General features: G+C 40.3%; 1 protein-coding gene across 1 annotated transcript in view; it reads left to right on the top strand.

Annotated features, from left to right (window-relative positions):
* Positions 1-25,533, top strand: part of lrp8 (low density lipoprotein receptor-related protein 8, apolipoprotein e receptor) — a gene marked incomplete at its 3' end in the record, with an annotated part of 184,217 nt that overhangs the window by 104,942 nt on the left and 53,742 nt on the right. The window contains exons 5-6 of the mRNA XM_080472772.1: positions 3,624-3,752; positions 24,584-24,958. Of these exons, the coding sequence (XP_080328898.1) occupies positions 3,624-3,752; positions 24,584-24,958 (504 nt within the window). The remainder of the gene's footprint in view (positions 1-3,623; positions 3,753-24,583; positions 24,959-25,533) is intronic.

Below are 25,533 nucleotides of genomic sequence, written 5' to 3'. Positions count from 1 at the left end.
CAGGGGTTTCCAATCATTTTCAATCCCTCATGTTTCCTCTGAGATCGTTAGGTGACCTCTTATCTGATCTCCATTTGCTAAAACATCCAAACACTGGTGGACTCGCCCACTGAAATAAACAAAAGCAGAAGCCGGACAAAATAAAGGTGCCGGCAGTTTTTTATCTCTTTTTCTAAGTTAAAATTTTAAATTCCACTTAAATATCTGATGATACACCCAGAGTTATAAGCTACCCACTTTTCTTCTATGTCTTGATCTAATATAGTTGTAAAACTAAACTTTCAAGCATCTGATGTGTGTTTGATATGAAAACACATTCAATTAGACTATAACTAAAGGTAAGTATTGCAGTCATGAGCAGTGGGAAGCACTCGGATTAAAAAGGCAGCACTACATCAATGTCAGAACAGATTATGGGTCAGCGTAGTGCAGGGTGTAGATGTCCAGGTCCCGATCAGCTGTGAGCCAATGGCCAGTGAATTCTGACTCCAGTGTCATAATACTTTCAGTCCTTAAGAGCTGGGAGGTCACATGCAAGGAACTGAGATCCAGGATGACCCTCAAGCACAGCAGATGCACAAAAGACAACCTAGAGCAAGAGAGCAATGTAACAACAATACGTCATGGTTTTACAAATGTCCAGTTCATCTTGCAAAGTTGTGTTCTGGAAAATGAGGTGATTATTACCCTAATATATTCATATGTCACATTTGTCAGTAGGTTGTGCAGCTGAAAATGATTGCCAATATTTCATACAGTTTTTGGTATGAACATAAAGTCATCAACCAAAACTTTGTTAAGCATCAAGTAATAACATACAAAAGAACAATAGAAGTTACTCTGATGTTTTTGTTGTTGACAACAAAACTCATAAACACATAATCTGGACTGGCAAAGTCAAACATCAGGCAGTATTTCTGTTGTTTTGCTTGTGATAGGATGACAATCCGTCGTTTTAACACTTATGTATCTTTCTCCGCTTCGCATGGGTTTGGGAATCTCAGCATGCAAATTTCATTGTCTTCAGGTGACTGCTGTTGATCATGCTAATTAAACCATGTTCTACCACTTCTGTTATTCCACACAAAGTGCCTATGTACTGCAGGCACGGTCAAACCAATTCCTTTGATTGCACTTTTACTTATTTAAATTTTTTTTCCTGAGAATGATTGAGGCAGCAAACAGAAAGTGTTTTATGGGCTGTATTGGCGCGGGTAGAACTGCTATTGTGCTTCATCAAAAGCTAATAGAGAGCAGCTGAGCTGACTTTTTAATAGTAACAAATAATTGCTTAAGAATACAATAGAGATAATTTCGAATTGTGCTTTTCATGTAGCGAGCATTATTACCCTTGGGAGGGAAATTTTCTCATTTATTTTGTCATAATCAGTGTCAGTGGAGTTCTTGGTGGATCTCGCTCATCTTTATTCAGCCCATTTGATTGGCAGCTGAACCATGAGTCCCCTTTTCAGATTCCCAGGGCCTGAAATGGTCAGTCAGACAAATTACATCCTTTTAACCCAGCTGTCAGTCAGACACAGTGGACTGGACCCCTGAGGGGGTTGTTTTCTGTGTGAGGGTTCTTATGAGACGGAGAGAAAAATCTCCAGCTGGAGCCCTCGTACTGCGCTGGCCTACACAAAGACGTGTGCAGAGAATTGGTAGATAATGTGAGGGATGAGACCGCTGTTATCTATATGAAACAGTATCTCCAAGACACACATTTAGATGCATTGAACGGTACTCCAGATGTGAGACAATTAACACGCATACACACAGCCCCCATTGGTTTTTATATTCACACCATCACATTGACCAGAAGGGCTGTATTTGTGCATCAAATACACACACACACACACATTGTACAACACAGTACATTCTAATCCATTGGCAGTCATAATCAGAGTGTGCAGATATGGTGTGCGCTCATTTCTTCTCCTGAAGGGGATTTGCAGGAGGCTTTTATTCTTTAAAGGCCAGGGGAAACCTCATTTTGAGGAGACACACTGTAAAGATGCTCACACTAGCGCCTAATATTCATCAGGAGGAAGGTAGCGGCAGGGGACGGTGATGTGGTCATCCAACAGTAAAAGACTGGAGGAATCCAAACTCCGAAACCCAAATCCAGCTCTATAGAAAGCTGAACTAAAACTACCCAGTTTTGTTGAGAAACTTGCAATGATGACTTCACTGTTGGAGAAAAAGCTGGCAGTCACTCGCAGCAGCGACAGTGTTTGATTGGCAGCAAAACGTACTGTGGTTTTAAAAATCTAAGTGAGAATAAATTCAAGATTAATGAATGAGAGAGAGATTGAGACTGGAATGGGTGAATCCCACAGAAACTATTGATTTGGAGCAGCAGTACACACACACACACATACACACACACACAATCATACTCACACATTCACACGACACACAAACACCGGTATATTGCCAGGAAGCCCACTGGTGGTCGAATATGTATAATTGATGGAGTTGAGTTTGACACAGGGTTGTAATGTAATCTGGGGCTTGAGTCTCACTGGTGTTAGTGTTAGTGTGTGTATGTGTGTGTGCGTGAGAGGCAGGAGGGAAATGAGGCAGGGTGAGAGTGTGTAGTGCTTGCAGGAAGAAGGGACAGGTCCTTTCTGTGTGTGGGGACTCAGTGTAAATTTGATGTATTAGATTCCTTTATTTTTTTATTTCCTCCCTGTACCAACCCCCTGGGTTACATATGAAGGAACAGTGGCCTTCTTTGCTGTAATGGGCTTTTACCAAGTGGGACCACTCGCGCAACCATTGTTGACAATCTGTAACATGTACTTTCCCACTTCATTCGTTTTCGCTTGTTTTCACTCAAATAGTTTTTTAGTTTTTTTTTCTTCCTTAAATCAATATGGTACATGTACAGTAGCTAGAAATTGCAACCAGAGGCAGAAATCACAAGGTAAACTGTGACTTCTAGTGCTCCCATCCTACCCACCATGGCCACTCTCAAATGTATCACTTGCTATTACACCATTAAGGGGTGAAAACTGAAAGCATCAAGCGTGTCAATTATAGTTTTAAAAGAATGTAATTGTAATTGTATCTGAGGTTTTCTATTGTTTTCTTTTAGGTTAACTGGTTGCCCTAAATTGCCTGTCGGCGTGAGCCTTTATAATAAATTGCATACGTTGAAGATAAATGAGCATATGTTCCTGGTTATTAAACATAAAGAAAAAGTATTTGCACAGCAGCCCTGGTTCACAAAATGAGTACATCCACACATAGTTGTACTGCTCTCTGTTGTTTTTGTATCTGTGGTGTGAGTTTTTTTTGTTATTTTTGTTGTTTTGTGTGTGTGTTTTCCTGGCTTTGTTTCTACCGTGCTTCTTTGTTCCTCTGTGTGTGTCTAGTTTAATTGCAGGCCTTTGAGGGGGAATCGATTTGAGCTACAAGATAACTAAGTTATCAAACTGTTTCATTGACTGGCTGTCCCTTCTCTCTCTATCTTTTCCTTCCTCCTTATTTCTCATCCCATTTCACCCTCCCTGTCTCCGCTCCCTGTCCTTTTCTTCCATCCATTTCCCTTCCCCGGTTCCCTCTTCCCTCCCTCGGTGCTCCCTCTGCCTTGGCTTCCTTTCTTCCTCTCACAACAGGCCGACAGACTTGTCCACCAGAGAAGTTTGATTGCGGAGGATCGGCCAGCAAATGTGTTTCTTTGTCATGGCGATGTGACGGGGAGAGAGACTGTGAGAACGGAGCAGACGAGGAGCAGTGCGCCGCAGGTAAGCTCAGGGTGGAACTGTTCCAAAACCTAATGGGGGAGAGCACAATGTCTGCTTTTTCTTTTTAGAAAATAACTTCAAACTCCAAATCCAGCAAGTAGTTCGGTTTTGTAAGCCTATGTAGGCTCCAGTAGCTGCTAGTTGGACCTCCACAATGGACAGGAGGGATTCTGGACCTTCTTTTTATCAGGTTATCCATATTCTTCAGCTGGCCTGCCTAAACGGTTCTCTTGTGGGACACTCCAGAACTCCAGATGGCTGTTTGTTTGTTTTGTTTTTGTGTTTATGATTCTGTAGTAGATTTTGGGGTCTTTGTTTTGCTCCATGGCCCATGATGATTTAATGAGCTTCAGCTGACAAACAGTGACTCTGATATTTTTCTGGATAATGTACTGACCAACTTAGGAACTCATTTTCCCCTCGGTGTTGCCAGACTGTCCAGACATAAAGGTAGCAAAGCAGCCGCAAGCCATGATGGTCCTTCCACTGTCCTTCACAGTTTGGATAATGTTTTTACGTTGATATTCGATGCCAAATTGACACCATACTTACTGCTATGTGTTTTTCTCAAAGTATTGTTGGCAAGTTTTGGGCATGGGGGCCTGCAAGTGGGAGGGCTTTTTGGAAGCAGTGGTTTTCTCTGTGATGTCTTGCCTTGTACACAATGTCTGTTAAATGCTGTGCATATGGTACACTGAGGAACAAGTTGTGTTTTTTTGGGGAGGGGCCATAAGGAGTATCCTGCACTCAGCAGGAGCAACAATATAAATCATCTACATTTTTTGACATTTTCTGGTGAAAATTTTAAGTATTTCCTATTGTTCTTCTAGCTTTATGTATTCTTCAGGGATTTACTGAGGCATAGATCACATCGGTAAATACATTTCTGTGAATAGCAGTTAAATTTTTTGAGGGTTTTAAAGTTTAACGTAGCTTTACACCTTCATCTGATCTAGTTGCATCAATTCGACTGCACGTTTCCTACTTTATGACTCCAATTAGCTTGTTCTCTTATTATTTGCCTATTTTTTCCACCATCACTGGACGTCATTATTGTGATTGTTTATAAGGTTACTAGTTAAAGGAATTGTGTTGATCAGAACACAATCTCTTGCCAATTAATGCATGTGCCACTGTATATTACGTAAACAGTGCTTTTGAAGAGGATCATGTCCTGTTAATCATCTGTCTGAAAACTCTGAAATATGAACAAAAAGAAAAAAGAAATGTATGATGCGGCATCATATACTTATTTTTTCTTCTTTGATGCCAAAGGTAAAAAAAATAATAAAAGGAAAATGTTCATATTGAATCTTTTTTGGTTTATTTATATCAATGCATTATTATAGAATCTTTTCAAATAGGTTCATCATATAAGGCTTTCTTAAATGTACTTTTTCCTTTTCAGGCCCAAAGAAATACCGTGAAAAAGTCCAAACTGCTTTTACCCGAAATCAGAAGTGTGAGGGAAACAGAAGTTCTCTAGTCTCTTTATTAAACGTCACTTTGCAGTTTTGCAGAGGCTTTTAGGAGCAACTGGAAGGTTGGAAATGAGAAAAAAAAACACCCCCTTCATGATGTGAAAGTCTGAAAATAGGAAGTTTTGTCAAACTCCATCGAGCTAAATTGTCACTTATCAAGAGCTTCCTTTGTGCATAAACACAAAAAGTTGGTGTTTAATATTTTTGCTCAATGCACTGTTATAAACATGAAAGATCCTTTTTAAAAAAAAGGCAAAATGCTCAACTTCGTTTGCCAGGTTCTCCAGCTTAAAAAAAACAACTGCATTATTTAAGAAGAGGAGAAGTTCACAAATAGCATTGACATCACCAAATAGATTTTATCTGTGTGTTGGCTTATGGTGGTGAATACAATGTTGCTTGGAATATTTCTGCATATTCCGTTTTGTTGGCTGCTTATTGAAGCGAGTCTTTGCCTCACTGATGATTCTCAGGTGCAGCGAGCAAAAGTTTTACCTCTGTGTCACAACTGGCACAAACAAAAACTATTTGATTTTCTTCCTATTATCATGTTTTTTATCTGTGTGGGATGCTTTCGTGGCAATGAAGAAACAAGCAGGTCACTGTGTGGGCTTAATTTATCAAAGGACAAATAGCTGTTAAACTAGTTTATGTTTCAAGCTGGGTCCTCTGCGCCGGTCTGACTGGGGTATAAATCAACGTACTTGAAATTGCACTCAAACGATTCAAAACTACTGTGTGTTTGTATTTAAAAATAAACAACACAATCAAGATGTTCCTGAAGACGTTGTGGCGCACCATCTGTGTGTCACGTGGGCCTCCATAGTGAGAAAAACAGGTTTCTGTCTGGAACAATTTGAATTAATTCAGTTCTTTAGTTTTATTAACATAGTCCCTCACTTTACTTAACTCCCACGTTCAGGAAGATGGCGAAGAATAACTAATAACATGACTTATTTTTTTCATATAGTAAAGAAACTTCCAGCAGAAACAGACTCGGGGGGGGGTTATCTGCCTTGATTGATTGGGATCTGTGAATAGTAAAAAGAAAAATCAGTTGACTAATCTAAGACTGATGGGACCAGAAATCCTTGAGCTGAGGGTTTTGGCATCACAGCCAAAGATGCGGTAGTTGCATGAAAGGATAAAGGGTGAGAGAACCTGAAAGGAAAAAGACACAAAAGTAAGTGAGATGCTTTATAGAGTAAGGCATCCCAGGAGTCTAAACCCATAGCAGCATGTACGGTAAGGTAATGGCTCATGGTGACCTGAGTGAACCCTAACCGTGAGCTTGTATATTAATATTTTAAGCTTTTATGATGAACTCTCACATTTAAATGCTTCATTTTATCTTTGTCTGTAATGGCAATTTTTTATTTTTATTTTTTTTTTGTCTTCACTGATTTTTGTCGTGATCGTCTCTTCTGTTGATTAATCATCAACACCTCACATTTTTGGTACATTTAGTACAGATTCATGTGGACTTCACAGTTTCCCAGCCTGCCTTCTCACAGCTGGTATCAAAGCTACAAAAGCGATATTGATTTTCATTATCGAAAACATCTGGCCTACAGCGTTATTGATTCTAAACCTGAAACAAACACACATGCACACGCTGCATTTTTCAAGGAATATAGATTGGAGTTCAAATTTGCCCTTTTGTATAACCCGTGTTCTGTATTGTGGGTTTCTCCATGAGCGTCTGTGTGCGAGTGTCTGTGTCAGAGTGACTTTCAGACGGTCTGTCGGGCTGATTTTCTGTTAATAGAGTGACGGTGAAGACACTGCGGCCAGATGTCGGCATGTGTACTAGAGGTCAGTGTTGAGGTGAGGAGTGAACATAGTGAGGAAGAGTCCTCGGAAGGATAGAAATACATGGTTGTGTGTGTGTTGTGAATGTTGTAGTGTTTCCATAATGCCGCCAACATCCCTGAGGCGCTTTGACATTCCGAATTCTCATGCTGAAAGTGAAGCACGGGTACGTGTGCGTGCATACATACATAATTAATAATGCACGCACAAACGTATATTGTGAGATTACCGCCGCCGTTAAATCGTCTCATTGTTTTTTAATGAACTTCATCGATTGCAGAGGCAGCGATTAGAAATTTTAATGCATTTTGAGTTGTTAAATCGCCTCACTTTGAAAACCCTTGGGATGGTACAATAATCTAACAACAAAAACCTAAAAAAAAGTAAACATCTCTGCGGATCTTCTCACACTATTAGTGCTGTCTACAAAACATAAATACTCGCTCACCACAGCAGTCACAAGAGCACACTCGGAGCAAACTTGCGCCTCCTTCAGCACTGCTGAGGGTCGGCACTTGACAATTATCCTTTATTTCCAATGAGGGATCGTGTGGTTTGGAAGCATCGTGGACTGGAGTGATATATCTTTCTTTCCTACTTAACTTCCTGTCTTGCATATAGTTTAACTCCCCTGTCTGTTTGCTCATATTGAAGACATTCCCACAAAACAGTGACAAAAGCTTGGTTCAATTCCAGGCCAGAGTCTTATCTGCCTTCAGTTTGCATGTTCTCCTTTGTACTGATGACTTTTTTTGCTTTTCACAAACCCACAATCCAAGCACTTGCTTGTTGAATTAATTGATCTGAATGTGAATGTTTGCGGTCATCAATCTGTCTGTATCTGCCCATGGTAAGCCCAGACTGTGGTTTAATATGGGTTGGGATCAACTCTGTCTCCATGTGAGCCTAAATCTTAAATTTTGTCATCTTTCTTACACACGTTTTTTTCTCTCCAGTTGGTAGATTATTCCTTTGCTTGAGGCAAATATTTGAATTCTTAAAGAACACAGGTTGTATCCATTCCCACTTCACAGTGGGAAGATCCTGGTTTGATTCCAGGCGAGGATCCTCTCCGTGTGGAGTTTACATGTTCTTCCTGCGTTTGCTTTGATGCTTCAAGTTCAATCTACAATAAAGAGATAACTGGTGACTGTAACTGTTCATAGGCCTGTGTTTGTGTTTGTGTTTGTGTTTGTGTTTGTGTTTGTGTTTGTGTTTGTCATGTCCGCCTGCCGCTGTGTTAGCCTGTGATGGTCTGTGATCCTGGTCTCGTTTGCCTTGGAGAAAGGCCTGACGTTTTCTCAGCACTGACTTCGATTAAGCACATATTCAAGATAGATGGACAGTAACACATATAAATCAAGACAGGATTTCTAACTGGAAGAAATGACACAAGTCCGGTGCGAGAACACATGGAACGTTGGAGAACCTCTAATGTGTCTGTCCGCTACCCTCTTGCCATTCAATAAATCTAAACTTTGGGACAATATGATATAAATAATAACCAGCTCAGAAACGATTACCTTTCACAACAAGCGTCTTCACGATATTTAGCTGCTCGACTGATTCAAACACACGTAATCTACAATATTCTGCAGCCTTGCTACATTTTGAAAGTTGTACTAACATTTTTGTAGATTTTGTGCTTTTGTATTCTGATTGATTGATTGAAATGTTTATTTCGAATAAGGTACAAAAACAATAAGAAAAAAAGAAAAGAAAAATAACAACAAAGTTTTCCTCTCAGTAAATAAATAAATGAATAACAGTAATAATAATATAAAATAAATCAAGAAAAACATCGTCAGATGAGTATTCGAAAAGGAGTGAGAAGAAGTAAAAACTTATTTACTCTCACCCCTTGTCACAAGTAAATAATATAATTACTTCCTTCCATCTCTTACATAGATACACACACACATCTCTTATTTTCTTTATTATTCATTCATTCATTTTCTTCCGCTTCCGGGTCGCGGGGGTGACAGTCTGAGCACCATCACCCAGATCACATCGCACCATTTAAGAACCTTCCTGCAGGTGGTGAGCCCACGGGAAGGTGGCGCCCAGCGTGGGACACGAACCCACTACCCTGAGATTTTGAGTCTCATGCTCTACCTACTGAGCTAGCCGGGGGACATTTTCTTTATTATCCTTCTAACAATTCCTTTATCCCCCATCTTCAGTGTCAGAATCGCGGGCTTCCAACACAGACAAATTGATCATGTTTGGGTGCTGCAACCTAATGAAGCCAACAGTCGCAGCTGATATAGTCAAACAACCTCGAGCTGCATTGCATTGTTCTCCTACCATGAACTCAGCCGTCCTTTTTTTTTTTAATTCTCTTTTCACGTCCTTGTATTGGCTCAAAGGGCAATTAGAGACCAAATATTCTTTCTTTTGTCTTTTATCTGTCTGACCGGTGTGAGCTTCTGTCCCTCATCGCAGTGAAAAATAAAGTGTTTGATATAAGCTGTGAAATATTTTATAGATTCATAGGGGGGTCTTGATGATAATTGATTTCCTGCCTGCTGCAGTCTGAGTGTGGATAACGTGTGATGGAAGTCCTTCTGTGAAGATAACCTGCAGAGTTCAGCTTTTGATCTATCATTTAGTGATGGGGGGGTGGCGGCGTGATGAATATTTACAAGTTCATTTGACAGGAGGAGACAGACACACCTGTGTTACTGAAGTTCAAACAAAATTTTGAAGGATAAAATGAATAAAAAAATTTAAAAAAAGAATCAGAAACAACTTTTTTAATTAAATCTTTATTAATGTATTGTTTCACATGCTTTAATTCAAATAAAAAAATTTTTAGATCACGACCCGAGAGAACAAACATAATTAACCACACATCTGAAAACATAAATGTATTTTACATCGGGCTATATCCTCCATTCATTTTCCATACAGCTTTATCCAAAAATGGGAAGTTGGAACTGGTCCCAGCTCCCGATGGGTCTAGACTGGACACTGGACAGGTCACCAGTCCATCATAGAGCAAACAGAGACAGTCACTCACATTCACACCATAGGGCAAGTTGGCATGATCAATTTACACAGATGCATTTTTTTTTAACTTTGGAAGATAATCTGAGTACCAGGACAAAACACATGTGCTCTCATAGAGAACTCTGCACTGGAAAGCCTAAACCCCAAACTTGGGGAACCTTCTTGCTATGATGTGAGCCTGTTAACTACTACTGGCTCATGGAGTAAATCATGCAGTATTAGAATGAGAATACACCCATGGTGGAGGCGAATAGAGGCATACAATGTTGTTATTTTGATATTATTGCGGGCTACTTAGTTACACTTGTTCACGCCCTGCTGTGAAGACTGCCTGTATAGAAAAATTCAGTTTTACTTGAACTAATCAGGGAGGCTTTGATAAAAACGAAGTTTTTCTATCCATTCCAGAAACATACCTCTTCTTCACCCCAGCAGAACATCTGCCCCATGCCCTCTTCCACTGATGCGCACATCATCTCTGTGTCCTCCTTCACCACATCCATAAATCTTCCTTTCCTCCTCCTGCCTGTCTGTCCAACATCATAAGTTCACTATATCAACTATCTCTCCTCAGCACATGTCCAAAGCATCTCAACCTGGCCTTTCTACACGAAACTGCTCAACCTTTGCTGCCCCTCCAAGCTGTTCATGGTGAATCCTGCTCACTCCATATGAACATCTTAATCAATCAATATCAATCATATAAACATCTTCACCTGTGCTCCCTCCAGCTGAGCTTCCTCTTTTAAGAATTGTCGCCATCCCCAATAGGACATCATAGCAGGTCTCACAACTTGCAAATGGTCTTATAAACCTTAACTTTTCTCTTGGTTAGAATTCAAGCTCAACCTTAGTGCAAACGACAGCCTCATCAATGAACACATTGTTAACCTCTCTGACAATCTCAAGCCAAACTGCACATTATTGCCTCTGTAAGGAATGAATTTATGGTAGATCTGGTGGACTTTGTCATATTTGTTTCTACAAGTGTATCTAAGTAAGTGACCAGTCAGAGTCCATCAGGTGTACCGGTGCTCCACCTTCCTCTCCTGTCACTTTACATTTTATTGAAACAGAAGTGGCGCAAAGATAAATCAGACCGCCACTCGACTTGGGAGGCAGAAAACCTAATCTTGCTGCTGCTGTTAGATCCATAATTAGAAAACAGATTTGTACTTGATATTCCACGCTGAGATATAACAAAGAAACAAATGAGTGTGCGCACAGATAATGAGGCACAGCGACGTGACCAAGCAGTCGAACATTAGTAGAATAATGTAAAAATAAATCGCGGTGACAGACTGGATTTCTGGCAATGCCAATTCTACTGCAACACATGCCTCACATCCTGTAATACAAACAGTACAAATAGGAACTAAACAACAGATACGCTGGTTTGTTTGGAGGGATTGTTACCCATTCTGAAATATAAAAACGGTATATGCTTAAAAAAAATGAGTCCAAGTCAGATGCTCACTTTTATTCAAAAGTTTCTTTTTCCCATCATCATCATCATCACTTTTCTCCTCTTCCATGCTTTCCCCCTTATTTCCTCCCTCCGTCAACAACTCATGTTAATTAGGTCTGCTAATTGAGCATATCCAAATGTTGAATAAAACATGGATCCAGGAAGAGAGGTTCTTTATTACATTTTGAGAAGGTCTCTGAAGAAAGTTTATGAGCCTTTAATTTATGTTAATGTGAAATTGCATTCGTTTCGGCACACAGCCACCGTGAGCTATGTGTTTGCATGCTTAAGGGTGTTGGTGGAGGTGCAAACATCCCCTTTTCATGTTTTCTAGTGTGGGTGTTTTCAAAGAGGATGCCCTCATGTTTGCTGAAAATTACTTTTTTTTTTCATTTACGGTGAACATTTAAAGCAAAACAGTTGAATAGCAAAGTGGCATGGGAATGAGCTAAGTTTTTATTTACTGTCCAACTAATGAAGTAAGATTATACACACTCAAAAGTCTACAGTCTCTGAACAGGCGATCTCCCATCACGTCTCAATGCACTGGTTATTATCAGTGTGTATTGTTCGTGATAATTTATCGATATGTGTTTTCATCTTTATAGTGGTTTCTCTTTCTTTCTTCAGTCCCAAAAACTAACTTGGCATTCACAATGACAGTCCCATAGCATGGGAATACTGTAATTCTACCAATCTGATTAGCAGGCCACTCGTCTGTTGTACTATTTAAACTTGTGCATCAACTTGTGCAGATTTGAAAAATACATTTCAGCAACAAAGCTATTCTTGCTTTATATTGAAACCATGAACAGCAATAAGTATTGAATAATATAGAAAATAATAATTGAAACAGTCGAAGGTCAAAAGCAATAAAAATATATTAAAGAAAAATACGATTGTTCATATATTAAAGTAAAACTTTGAAACGCCTGTTCACTCTACATGTGGTTGAGGCTTGTCTTTATTGCATCATCATTATGTGGTTGACATACTGAAGTGTTATGTAAGTCCAGGTTTCTTTGATAATGACCTTCCAGTTCATCTGTGGAGATTGAAGCTCTTGATAATCCTTCATAATGCTCAATCACAAGGTTTAGTTTGGGCCAGGTCATTTGTGAACCAGCTTATTATGTCAAAGTTTTCTCTGTATATTGTATTTTCCTATTTTAAACACTGTTCAATGTGGTTCCGGATAACCAAAGTGCAATCGGGACAGGTTTTGTAATTAAAGTACCTGACAATGTGCAACTGGAAAGCAAAAGGAAATGTCTTTATTGTTACTCAAATTATAAAACACATCTCCACTTTGTTTGTTCTTTGAAATTGCTGCGCTTGATGTTTCACAATCGCGTTTTGCTCTTATTTAAAAACTTGCAGAGCTACATTTCTATACATAACAATGTGTGTAATCTTTGATAGCCATTGAAAGTATGGAGTTATGTTCACAGCATGTCCCTTTTCATGTTTCTTGGCTGCAGGTAGGATTTGTTTTTTGCAGTGCCTTTAGCCTCACAACAGATTATTTGTGCATTCTGATGGGTTTTTTTTAGGGGGGGGGTGCTACCAGAGAGACAGGCTGAGGGAAAGACGGTTGTCAGAGAGGCTCCCGCAGGCCCCGGGGACCTGTTGCTCTTTTCACATCAGCATTTGCCGCTGTGTTACATTACAACAAGCTTCTGCTGAATCGATGCCCACCAGGGATATGTTAGCTGGTGTTTTATTGCAGGGCACAGAGTAGAGTGTGTGTGTGTGTGTGTGTGTGTGTGTGTGTGTGTGTGTGTGTGTGTGTGTGTGTGTGTGTGTGTGTGTGTGTGTGTGTGTGTGTGTGTGTGTGTGTGTGTGTGTGTGCGTGCGTGCGTGCGTGCGTGCGTGCGTGCGTGCGTGCGTGCGTGCGTGCGTGCGTGCGTGCGTGCGTGCGTGCGTGCGTGCGTGCGTGCGTGCGTGCGTGCGTGCGTGCGTGCGTGCGTGCGTGCGTGCGTGCGTGTGTTATGGAGGTACCACGTAAAATGAGACAACTTAAAGTGTCAAACACAATAACAGAGGTACAAATCGACATCCTTTATGGTGTTTGACTTCTCTTTGCACTGTCTCTAAATTGACTTTCATATCTGAGGATTTACTCATTCATCTCTGACGATAGTGATTACTTTTTCTTTCAGGACTTTAAAAGAGCAGGAAACTTGGAATGTTACCAGTTGGGGAGTCCCCAGTTGGAACTCACTCAGTGCTTGTGTTGGACCATCGTCTCCTGTTAAACGAGTGATGTAAAGCTGTATAATTATGATGACACTTTTGTTTTCATTATATAAAATACATATAAAGCAATAGTAGAGATGTTAAACAGAAATTGGCCCTGGAACTGGGATCATGTTCAGATGTCACGAATGACTAATCCCACACTTCCACCTGATATAATTCATAGGATTGGATGACATTCTTGGTTAATATGAATGTTTGTTCACTTTGTTTGATTTTCATGTTTACGGAGCAATCCAATCTCTTACGAGGAAGACATTCAGCCAGTTAACAAAAAAGTCGCACAGTTAATGTTTATGAAGTCAATATCCTCTATACCTTCTACATGCATGAAATTACTATTGTATCTTGTTGCCGGTAAACTACATTTGGTAGAATATTCAGGTCTGGCTAATTTCCCTTTTAATGCCAGTAAATGTGGTTTGGTTGGAGTGCCCAGATCGAAGATTTCCCGATTTCTGAATGACAAGTTCAAATTCTGACAGTCTTACTTCCCAGTTACTCTTGAATGCCCCGAGTTTCTTCACATCTACCTTCAATAAACACAACAAGAACAACCCACGTACAATAATGTAAACCTGTGTATAGCCTCGTTGGACATTGTGTATGTAGTCTTTTGGTCCAGAGTGTTGTTCAGTAAATGTAGCTTTGATTCTATTATTTGATAACCACTGCAGGAAGACAAAGAATAGTTTGCGCAGACAAATAATATGTGATTTTTGCCTCTTTTATGTTGCTTCACCCACATTCCCACTGAAAGAGGTGACGGCAGAGACATAATGTGGCGCTCGCCTCTTGTCTTAGAGTTTCTTCCCATCACGTCCTCCTTCATTTTTAATCCTCTGACTGCTCTACCATGTGCGTAGGTGTAATGTAATGGAGCGCCAGTGCACAAACACTCTCACTGGGCAGCCAGCGGCGGTTACACTACAGTCTCAGACTGTTTTCTTCCAGCAGTAGCTTCAGGAACATTACACATTAATCACTCACCCTCCCCTTTTACATGCACACATATATGCACTCTCACAGTTTCACACGCAGATAACAGTGAAGCTGGCACGTTGGAAAATTGAACAAGATGGTGAACACAACTCCTGCCAGAATGATGTGCAACAAGACAGAGTGAGATCAGAGGGATTTGTTTTTTTCTGAACTGATCAGCAATTGAGACATTTCCAGGCATTAAGCGAGTTCTGATTGTCTCTTACCTTAATTTTCACTTAAATGCGCAGCCTCTTATGTTCACCACTGTCACTCAGATTAATATGACGTGACAATTGGAAAATCACAGAACTGTAATATTTTCATGTTCTAATTCCCCAGAGTTTGCAAAAACATCACTTTCAATGCTTTAAGCTCGAGCAAGCCTATTTTGTGCAGAACCTCAGTTTGTTTAAATAGCCAGTCTGGTCTGATTTATAATTTGTACAACTACATAGTTTGTGGTTGAAATTATTGTCTCGGCCCAAATTTGCTCAAGCAACATCGACTTAATTGATACGAGCGACTTGTTGGTGAAGCGACACTATTAAGCTACTGCTACACATTATTCCCTGCAGCTCAACTTTTTGAGGTACGTTGGACTTTAGTTTTAACTAGCGAGCTAATGAATAATTCTAAAAGCTCACGTTTTCACACATTTAATCAAAGTGCTGCTTTCTTGCCTTTGTGATTAAAAATGTGAGGGATGTTTTATTTTTATTCCAGTTAAAGGCTTTTCATTATAATGTAATCATGTTTACATCAAGCTTGACCAAACAATCCCGTTACATCTGAAAGACTCATATTTTCTCTGCCATCAAGTCCTATTGTATTTTTCATATTTATGAAGATCACAGTATTAAAGGGTTTTTATTAATGTATCAAACAAATTCAGTTACTTACAGAGTTATTATATTATCCAGGTCAACACAACCTTGCACTTTTTATTGTATTTATGTTTGCATTTTATATGCTATTTTTCTAATTCAAATTTTCCAACTTTGAGACAACAGACTTTAACTTAAAAGCTTCACGATTTATGTATATGTTCTTCTTCTTTTTTTTTTTTTTTGTACTTCTGTCCAAAAGGTAATAGAGAAATCTCAATAACATTTGGTTTAGATAGCCATAGTAATACTAACCTTGATTCACTGCAAAAATCAATTAATTTCTCCTTCCCTCTTATCATTGCAGTCAGTTAAAGCATGATGATTATTATATTATCAAGTGTTTGCTCTTATTATTCTCTTGTAACAGACTATCAAACATCATGCTACAGAAGTATAGCTATAGATTTCAAGCAAAGATTGGGCTTGTTATATGCTTGTCTTTGTGATTTGGTGTATAATGGGTGGGAAAATAGACTTGTTTCTAATTGGAGAGAGATCAAACATGACAGCCATCAAAATGAAACGCTATCAGAAATGGTAATTAAGAGATTATTATGCAGGTTCCATGAACAACTGCGAGGTCCTATATTTATTATGGAGACCCAATCATCACACTCAATCACAATGACCTAATTTTAATATATTCATAGATTTACTGCTCGACAATTATGCGAGGGGATACAATTAACTCCTAGATTGGAGTGTCCATGTACACGTCCATGTGTGCTGTTTGTGTTTTTGGAAATACCGATAAGCTATGAAGTGGTTCTGAACCATGATATTGCAGCCATGCCCGTTTCATATTCCCCATGTAATGGTTTAGGACTTCTGTGAAACACTTTGACAAATGATACTGACCACACACGTTATGTTAACAGACACGCCTGCACCTACAGGCTCACAAGGGCGTTCAACACACATCACCTGTGCACGCATGCACACACACACACACACACACACACCCTCTCTCTGTCTATTATGATTGTATGTGGGGGAGTTAATATTAAATTCAGCACTGTCAGACGGCATAGTGATTGAGCTGTTGAAATATCCTGCCTTGCCGTCCCTTTTGGGCCTGGTGCGCGTGCGTGTGCGTGTGGTGCAATTCCCATAGTCCCGACTCATCATGAAGGTGGTTAAGAGAAGACCTTCTCTCATGTATACCAATCAGGTCAGATACAGTCTCAGTCTCTCAGTGAATTTCGGGTCATTTCTCTCTTCATCTGAGCTGCCATCTTTGCTCGGATTCCCGAGGCGCTGGAGCCACGTTACACACACTTTGACATGTTTTTACTCCGAGCATTGATGGTGTAGGCTAGCAGGTGTAGGTGAATATAACGTCTCTAGCAGGGAGAGCGTATGGTGTCGATGCAGTGGGAGTGCTGTAATTTTATTACTTAATTTGCCTGAGTATTTTGGATGCTGACAGAATTGTGCTAAGAGCCTAAAAGCGCACGCAGGTATAATCTAGAGATTTATCTTATTTAAACAAGAATCAGTCCAATATTCTGACACATTGACTTGTAATTTGCAATGCAATGATAATGTTTGAGTGTGTGGGAGGAATTCTCTACATTTATTGGTGAGTTTAACTCGGCCATTAAAAGCAATGTGACCCAGGTGACTCACTGAGAATTGAAAGCTAATCAATAAACCTCATGTGATTTGATATTTGTGTGGTGGAAATATATGTTTAAAAAGCCATGTGATGGATTCATAAACTATCATTTTCTATGTTTGACAAACTAAAATTTCAATAATCAGTAAACCATGCGGCTGCTCATGAGCCTCTTGATAGAGACATAACAAGAAAAGAAATGCTACTTAGCTCGTTATTATTTATGTTTTATGTCTTCTTTTCTTTGGAAGATATTTTTGAAATCGTCAACTGGTTTTTCAACCAAGCTGTTGTCAAACTTTACTGTCATTGGAAGTGCGAGGCATCGCTAATGCCATGACCACTATTGCGCACGCTGATGCCACATTTTCTCATTGTCCTGGATAAGAAACGTTGTGTGGTTACGTGAATTCAAGAAAAACACAAGTTTGCCAAGTTGCCCCATGAAAACGCAGGACATGATGGTAAAGAGCAAAAATCATAATTCTCTCTGCCACACAAGGCGAGAAGCTTTTCGTATATGTTTTCAGACATACAGTTTACAATATGGAAATATGTTTCAACAAAACAATGAAAAAAACTGCCACTGTCTGTGGTTACCCCCCCCCCCCAACCTGCTCAGCAAACAACATCATTACAGGCGTTACGAAGATGCCAACACTAAGCGCTCTTCTTCCTCCCTCTGACAATTTGCTGTGTTACTGATATCAAGGGTAATGGTGCCTGATGCATAAGCGAATGCTACATTAGGCACCTTCCCCTAAAAACACTGACTCAGTACATGACGATTTGTCTTGACTCCTGTGGGGTTGTTGAGTTCAAGAAAAAGAAGAGATCACTTTATCAAATTGCTTGAGTCAGTTTTACCTTTCATTCATATGCCTGATAATTTTAAAGTGACTTTCACACAAGATTTAAAAAAAAACAAAAAAAAACTACAAGCCTTAATTTTGTTGATCGGTATCCCTAAGAAGCGGTATTATCATATAATTGCACACTGATCCCAGCTTCTGTACTGACTGTGCAGTCAGTATGGCGAAGTGGGCGAGACCTGCATCACCTGGACATGGAGCTGTGTGGCTGTTTCAATTTGAACAAATCTGGTAAATACAGAATACATCACCAGCACTATATTTATTTATTTATTTATTTATTTTTAAGGACTATAATCTTTGATTTTTTTCTCTTTTCTTTTGAGGACTATTGTGTTTTTAAAGGGCATTTTCTTTTTTTCTGATAACATGACATTTGCCTTTGCTTGGGTTGGGGGAGTCCTGCCTTTACCAACTTAGGGTTTCAGTGGTGAATGGAGGGGAGCAAAGACATGACACGCCATGCAAGGTTGCCCTTCAACTGAATTTTATAGGAATAAAAACTTGCCTTCCTAAAGATATGGCATCATGGGTAGAACTCTAAAGACCTAAAGCAGCTGAAACCTTCACACAGACCTGTAGATCTAGTAGTTTTGGGCTATTTGATAAATATTAGGTAAAGATCAAATTCTGCCTTTTTTTAGGCAGTTTTGTTTTCCTTCCATCCATCACCTTCAATTGCCTTCATGTATCAGAGAGTATGAGGCATGCTTGACTCAACACGGATTTGTTTATTGATGTTCTTGTGTGAAAGATAAGGCATACATATTGATGTTCCATAGAGTAGATGAACATGTTGCTTGTCTACTATATGGCCCATTAAGCCGACTCACTACTAAAATGTCTTCAGGTGTTACTGTCTGTTTTGAGCAGATTGTGGAGTGAGCGTGCTGCTGCTCCCATCACCTAAATGTAGTGTTAACAATGGTTGTGTGGTGCATATTTTATTCCTGGCTCTGATTGTTGAGACCTGATCTTTGATCCTCAGCTGTCATTTCTGCTCACACACCTTGTGAACAGAGGTATGTTGGCCTGTGTGTGTGTGTGAGGTGAGATAGTGTGTTTATGTGCTTGTGTGTAAGCACATGTTCCTGCTCCCCCACCATGGTTCAGTGGCTGACATGTTAGACCAAGGTCTGATTGGATTCCTCGCTCCAGAAACATTAAGCTCAGTGACTCAGAGAGAGAAGCTGCCTGGTAGAGGACGGAGTTGTGTGTGTGTGTGTGTGTGTGTGTGTGTGTGTGTGTGTGTGTGTGTGTGTGTGTGTGTGTGTGTGTGTGTGTGTGTGTGTGTGTGTGTGTGTGTGTGTGTGTGTGTGTGTGTGTGAAATAACTATATGTTCCTGCATTTGACATTGCTGACATTTTTATTTCAAGTTATTTACAATTAATTTTTTAGGAATGACTCAAAAGAGTGTTAAAATGCTCAATTAGAAGGTATTTGACTGACTGCCCTGTGAATGGGTAATAGTTAGACTAAGGTTATGGTTAGGTTAGATAAAGGGTTGAGGTTAGGAAGATAGTAATTAAAATAAGTCTCCAGGAAATTAATGTAAGTCAATGCAATGTCCCCGAAAGGCATGAAAATCCATTTTATGTGTGTGGGTTTGCGTGCACGCACATGCGTGTGGGTGCATGCCTGCTCCTAACTGCTTGCTATGTGGTCTACTCCTCCATGCTGGAAGAGGGTTCAATTGTCCTCCAGATCAAGGTCAATGAGCTGTGCCCTATCTCTCTGCTCCATCTATTAGCTGTCCAGTGGTGGGTCTGTGGATGGATGGATAGAAAGCTTTGACCCCAAGTTAAACACAGTCACCAATGGGGGAAGGTTACTGTCAAGATGTAATCAGGTACAGATTACTGATTACCTATTTGAAAATTGTAAGTGGGAGAATAATCCATTGGATTGATGTGTTTAATTAAGAGTCGGGGTTCCACAAGCTGATTCTCTTCAACTCCAAGTTGATGTTTTTCTTTCTTTTTTTTTTACCAATTAAATCCGTCAGAGAAGTATGATTTTGAAACACTTTTCACAATAGACACAATTAATTGTGCTACTTAATGATTACAACTTCTGTAATATTACCACATATAAAACATGTTCCCTTTCACTGCAGACCACCTTGCATGCTCTTATAGCCTCATACCGTCTGTTATTGAAGATTCCACTTCTCTAGTGAGAACAGAGATTTTTACTCTTACATCTATCAGCGGATCTACCACCGATGGGATTTTACGAGCCCCTACCCCCTCACACGTCTCACCTTCCTCAGATTCTGAGAATTGGTTTCGGCCTCGGTTTACACAGACGCCTGCGACACTGCCTGGTCGGCCAGAGTCCTCCTTGTGCGTGCGTGCGTGCGTGCGTGCGTGCGTGCGTGCGTGCGTGCGTGTGTCAGCTTTGACTTATCCAGGTGATAGGATCATGGGATTGAAGTAACTCAGAGCTGACACACTCTGGGCTCTTTGATCCACTGTGGAAAATGGTAAATAACTGAGTGCTGTCCAAAAGTGTTCACTTTTGCTGCTGAAAACACATCTTTTATTTATTCACGAGTTAACTAAAAGCTGCACAAATCTGGTCGTTTTAGGCACTTTGGAGAAGTTGGTCCTTGCAAAGACTGAGGCTGTTGCGGTATCATCTGTCCTTCTCATGACATTGAGATCATTGCTCTTTGTTGGCTGTGTTAGCTCGTCTTTTGCTGTTTGGCTCGCTCTTTATGACCAACGGTGTATGAGTTTATCAGCTCTAGACCGGGTTTCGGGATCCCACTACAATAGGTTTGCATCACTAATAAACACTAGTAAATAAACATAAAAACTAGTAAACACATGCGTGTTGCACTGTAAGTGCCCAGAAAGATACCAAGTGTGGTTTTCCAGCACCAGGAAATTGCAGTCATTATAAGGGCAATGGGTTTAATTGCAGTTCACAAAGTGGACAGTCATTACAGAAAATACCACCATCTAAAGTTTTCCTTTCAAGTTGTGAGCTGGCTGTGAAGTAAAACCACAGAAATAAAACATGCACAGATAGAGCCGCGGAGTCTGGGTGGGAGACATTATTCTCTCTGGAACAGAGGGTTTATTTCAGCTTTCGTCATTATTCTTCAAATATGCTTTTAGGACCATCTAAAGGAGTTAATTTACGTCTTAAAAGGGACTGAAAATGAATCTAAAATTATTAAAAACTCTAAACCTTATTTGCTATAACTAATCTAAGAGGGATATGGTGCTATAGAGGGAAAAAATGAATGTCCCAACGGAACCATTTGGATAAATGAGAGGGCTCAGACAAAAGAAGTACCGTAGATATAGTGGGTCAGAGCTTTTCTGCAACCACAGTATACCTGTCTTGACTTTGGGTTTTACACTGAGGATCTACAAAAATACGAGAGTCCCTTCAGAATTCATTGTCAGTCCTTCACATGCTGCCAAAACAGCTCGAGAGTCCATGATCTCTTTGAAGGTGCCCTGCACTATCTGACATCAAGACTTAGCAGCACATCCTCTCAGTCCTGTAATCCATGAGTTTGAGCCATCACTGGCAGTCTCACTGCTGCACAGTCGAAAACCAGCGGGCTTGTCAGTCTTTGAAGCACTGTTGGTTGGTACTTTTTTGAAGGGCATCTCCCAAACCTTAAAATTAACTTACAGTTTGTTAAAAATGTACTATCGTTTGTTTTGCTGATCTCTTTGCACTTGTCATGTTTGGTCTGGTTGGAACAAGCTGGGATGCAATTACTTTGTTGACGCGGTCCCTTTGGGAAGTGTGAACAATACTATTTGCATCCAAGTGAGCACGTAACAAGCAGCCTGAGAACAGTTTAAAAGGGAGACTTTTGGACCATTGAACAGCACCACAGTAAGCGGGGACTGGACACTGGCTTAAATACCAACAATACACAATGGATTTTGCTTCTCCCCTGTGGCAGGTTATACAAACCATGTTCTTCGCTTTGCCTCGTGTCGGGCTGTTGCATTGTGGGAGCAGATATTCAGTCAAGCGAAGAGAAAATTCAGTTTGAGCTTAGCGTCCTTTACTGCCTGTGTGGCACAGCTGAGCGATCCCAAGTTTTGATAGCTGTTATGACGGTCATTTTGCTGTACAGACAAGGCAGCATTATGGAGAGAATTGCTTGTTTAATTGCTTTGAAAGACATTAGATGCACTTATCTTCTATAATGTGATATAATATGAATTTGATATCATGTGAATACATTCAAATAAATCTCAGCTTCTTGCGAGGATACAACTGAAATTAAACAATCCAAAGTGGAAAAACAATAGAACCCAGCCAATTACTGCTATCAGTAGGTGAAAGTAAATGGATTCAACTCAACCTTGCAGGTGTCTTTATCCACAAGAAAAAACAATTAACGAATTATGAGCCGGATGTCTGTCTTAGTAGTGGATGTAAATCTACAGAGGAGAAAAATTCACAATGCGGTATTTCATATCCATGTGAGGAAAAAAAAAAAAGCTTACTTGAGTCCCGTATAAGCATCACTGTTTGAGATCCTTACATTTAAATCAAGAAGCTTCCTGCTTCACCAAAGAAACCTTCTCAAAGAATTCAAAAAGGCGATTTGTCTGACTTTCAACATGTTATCACCTCCGGGATGAATATAAGTGTGTTTTAGATTGTTTTGTAAGCATAATCTTCCATACAGGAAGTTTAGAACACAATCACTTTATAACTTCGCCCGAGTGTTTGTTTGCACTAACACCTCACACGACCCCCTAACCACCTGAATTTCCACGGGGATGGTGCTGATGTTGTTTATGTGCTCATGTTAATTAAATTACTTAGATCTGAGTGGGGGGTGATTAGCATGCTAGCAGTAATAGCTAGCAGGGAATCCAATAGCCTATTATCATAATGAGTCCCTTTGGCGCTCTGTGTGGGAAGGTAACACAGAGAGGGGGAGAGAGAGAGAGCATGAAAGTGTTATGTCGGCCGCCCAGAGAGAAGCGCCGCTTCAAAGGACAAGTGTGTTTTTTGAAGACATGACTCAAATTGATTCGTCCAAACTGGATAGGATTGGATAATGTCACTTCAGGGATTGTCAGGACCAACACACAACCTCAACCAAAATACATAAAAATATATGGATATATAGATATATCACCTGTTTTGTGATCAATTCTGTCACAACGTTTGACTGAATGAAAAACGAACGTGGACATGAATATTCATTTTTCATAGGTATCCCTGTGCAAACATTCGTGCACATATGTCAAACACACCCAGCGCTCCTGGTGGGGGTTCTGCACTGCAGCATGCACCTGCAGCTCTGCCCCAACTCTGCTCATTATTCATACAGCAGACTTCTGCTGCACACACGCTCTCGACCTTGCACTAAACATGGTCAGACTTATGTTTATCTCTTACATTCTTTTGAAGCAATAATGCTTGCATTCAGGCTAAGGGTTTTTTTTGTTTGTTTTTTTTTGCACGTAGACTGTTTACTTGTATTTAATAATTCCTAATATATGCTTCTCTCATGAGGCAGGTTTAGCTGTTTTTAAGGCTTATTTATCCCCGGCTAGTTCGCAGCTGCTGTGTATCTGCGCCTCTGTTCCTGCACTTTATTCTGTCAGACTTTTAAGGTATGTGTGCTTTAAAAGCATCTGCTCAGCGTGGTGCACAGCCACCAGTTTGACTTTAGATCAAACTCTTTCTTTTTTTTTTGCTCTTGTCAGACAGCAAAGGCTCAAGAGCGACGTAGGAAGTTGAGGAAATGCCCTCTGCTCTAGAAGCTTTCTAGAGCTAAGAGCTCTGCTCGCTAGCTCTAGAAATTTTGAAAGCAACACTATGTTTGGTTCCCCTCCAGAGAGCCAAAACATCACATTGCCCCCTGAAGGAGTTTGAATAAATGCAGTGATAAGTTAACTATATCTGTCCTCTCACTCCCATGTTCTCTAATCCACTCCCACATACACTGCTGCTGAGCTGACATCAGTCAAATATATGCGCCATGAACCAGCTCACTTGAGTTTTATCAGTTGAAGTTATTTGTGAAAGACGTTTTCTCGTTGAAAGAAATGTGTAAATTGAAAATATTCAAGGATAGAGTTAATATGAAGATTATGAAGCAATGTAATGGTGTTCATTGCTTCCTCACAGCAAAAATGTTTCTTGTTCGAACTTGATGAATGACATCATTTTGTAAGGTGTTGGCATGTTCAACCTGTGCCTGCGTGAGTTTTTTTCCCCCAGTGTTTCCTTCTTCAAGCCTAGGACATGTTCGGTTAATCGATGACTGTACAGTGTCTTTTTTCCTTGGGCAGCTTCCCCAGTTTCTATTAGCTGGGAGCTTATCCCAGCTAATTCAGTGTGTAAGAAGGTAGAAGAATGGATTGTAGTGATTTTATTTTACGTTAAAACATTCGCTTGTATCTTCTTCTTTTTTCTACCTCTCATTTCTGCCGCAGACGCGAAGGCCTGCCCCTCTAAAGAATTCCAGTGCCGCAATGGGAAATGTGTGGCCTCGATCTTTGTGTGCGACGGCGACGACGACTGTGGCGACGCCAGCGATGAGGAGAAATGCTCGGCTCCCACCTGCGGCCAGCACGAGTTCCGCTGCAATGACTCGGAGTGCATCCCGGCCCTGTGGAGCTGCGACGGCGACGCAGACTGCAAGGACAAGTCGGACGAGTCCATGGAGCGCTGCAGCCGAAGAACGGAGCCCCAGAAACCCCGCTGCCCTGTGGGCGAGTTCCAGTGCGGGAGCGGAGAGTGTGTCCACATGAACTGGAAGTGCGACGGCGACGCAGACTGCAAGGATAAATCCGATGAAGCAAACTGTCGTAAGTTATTTCTGGATGTTTTATCGCACCTTGACTGATGCTGGAGTGGATAAATTAATGTGTAAAAAAGCTCAATAGGCATACAACATAGACAAAATTTATCCTTCGAACGTGTGCTGCCACAGCATGATGTACTATTTCCCCTGCGCCATAAAACCCGCCTGTTGTTCAGAGCGATTAGAAGACCCAATAAAAGTGATAAAAGAGTCACACCGTTGAAATACCCCTTTATTAAAACAAACAGAGCCACTTGTAAAGTATTCTATAGCAGACTGTATTTTCAATCAGAAGACATTCGCTCAGGTGTCAGGACAAGGGTAATGACGAGTGCCTTAAACGGAATGGAAAATAGTGCATTTGTTGTAGTGATATAATGGCAGAGAATGTCATGTTAAATGACCAATTCAGAAGATTTGTACAGTTTTAAACCAAAAACATAACTATGACATTTAATCAGACATGACAAAACACTGGAAATCTTAAAATAATGTGCTATAACCGATGAATAATTGTTCTAAATGTCCATTACTAAGCGTACTCCTCTACCTCTTTGACCTCCATCTCTGATGGGAGCT

The sequence above is a fragment of the Lipophrys pholis genome (genome assembly GCF_963383615.2).
Source record: "Lipophrys pholis genome assembly, chromosome: 10".
Classification (NCBI taxonomy): Eukaryota; Metazoa; Chordata; class Actinopteri; order Blenniiformes; family Blenniidae; genus Lipophrys; species Lipophrys pholis.
This window is presented reverse-complemented; position numbering and strand designations above follow the sequence as displayed.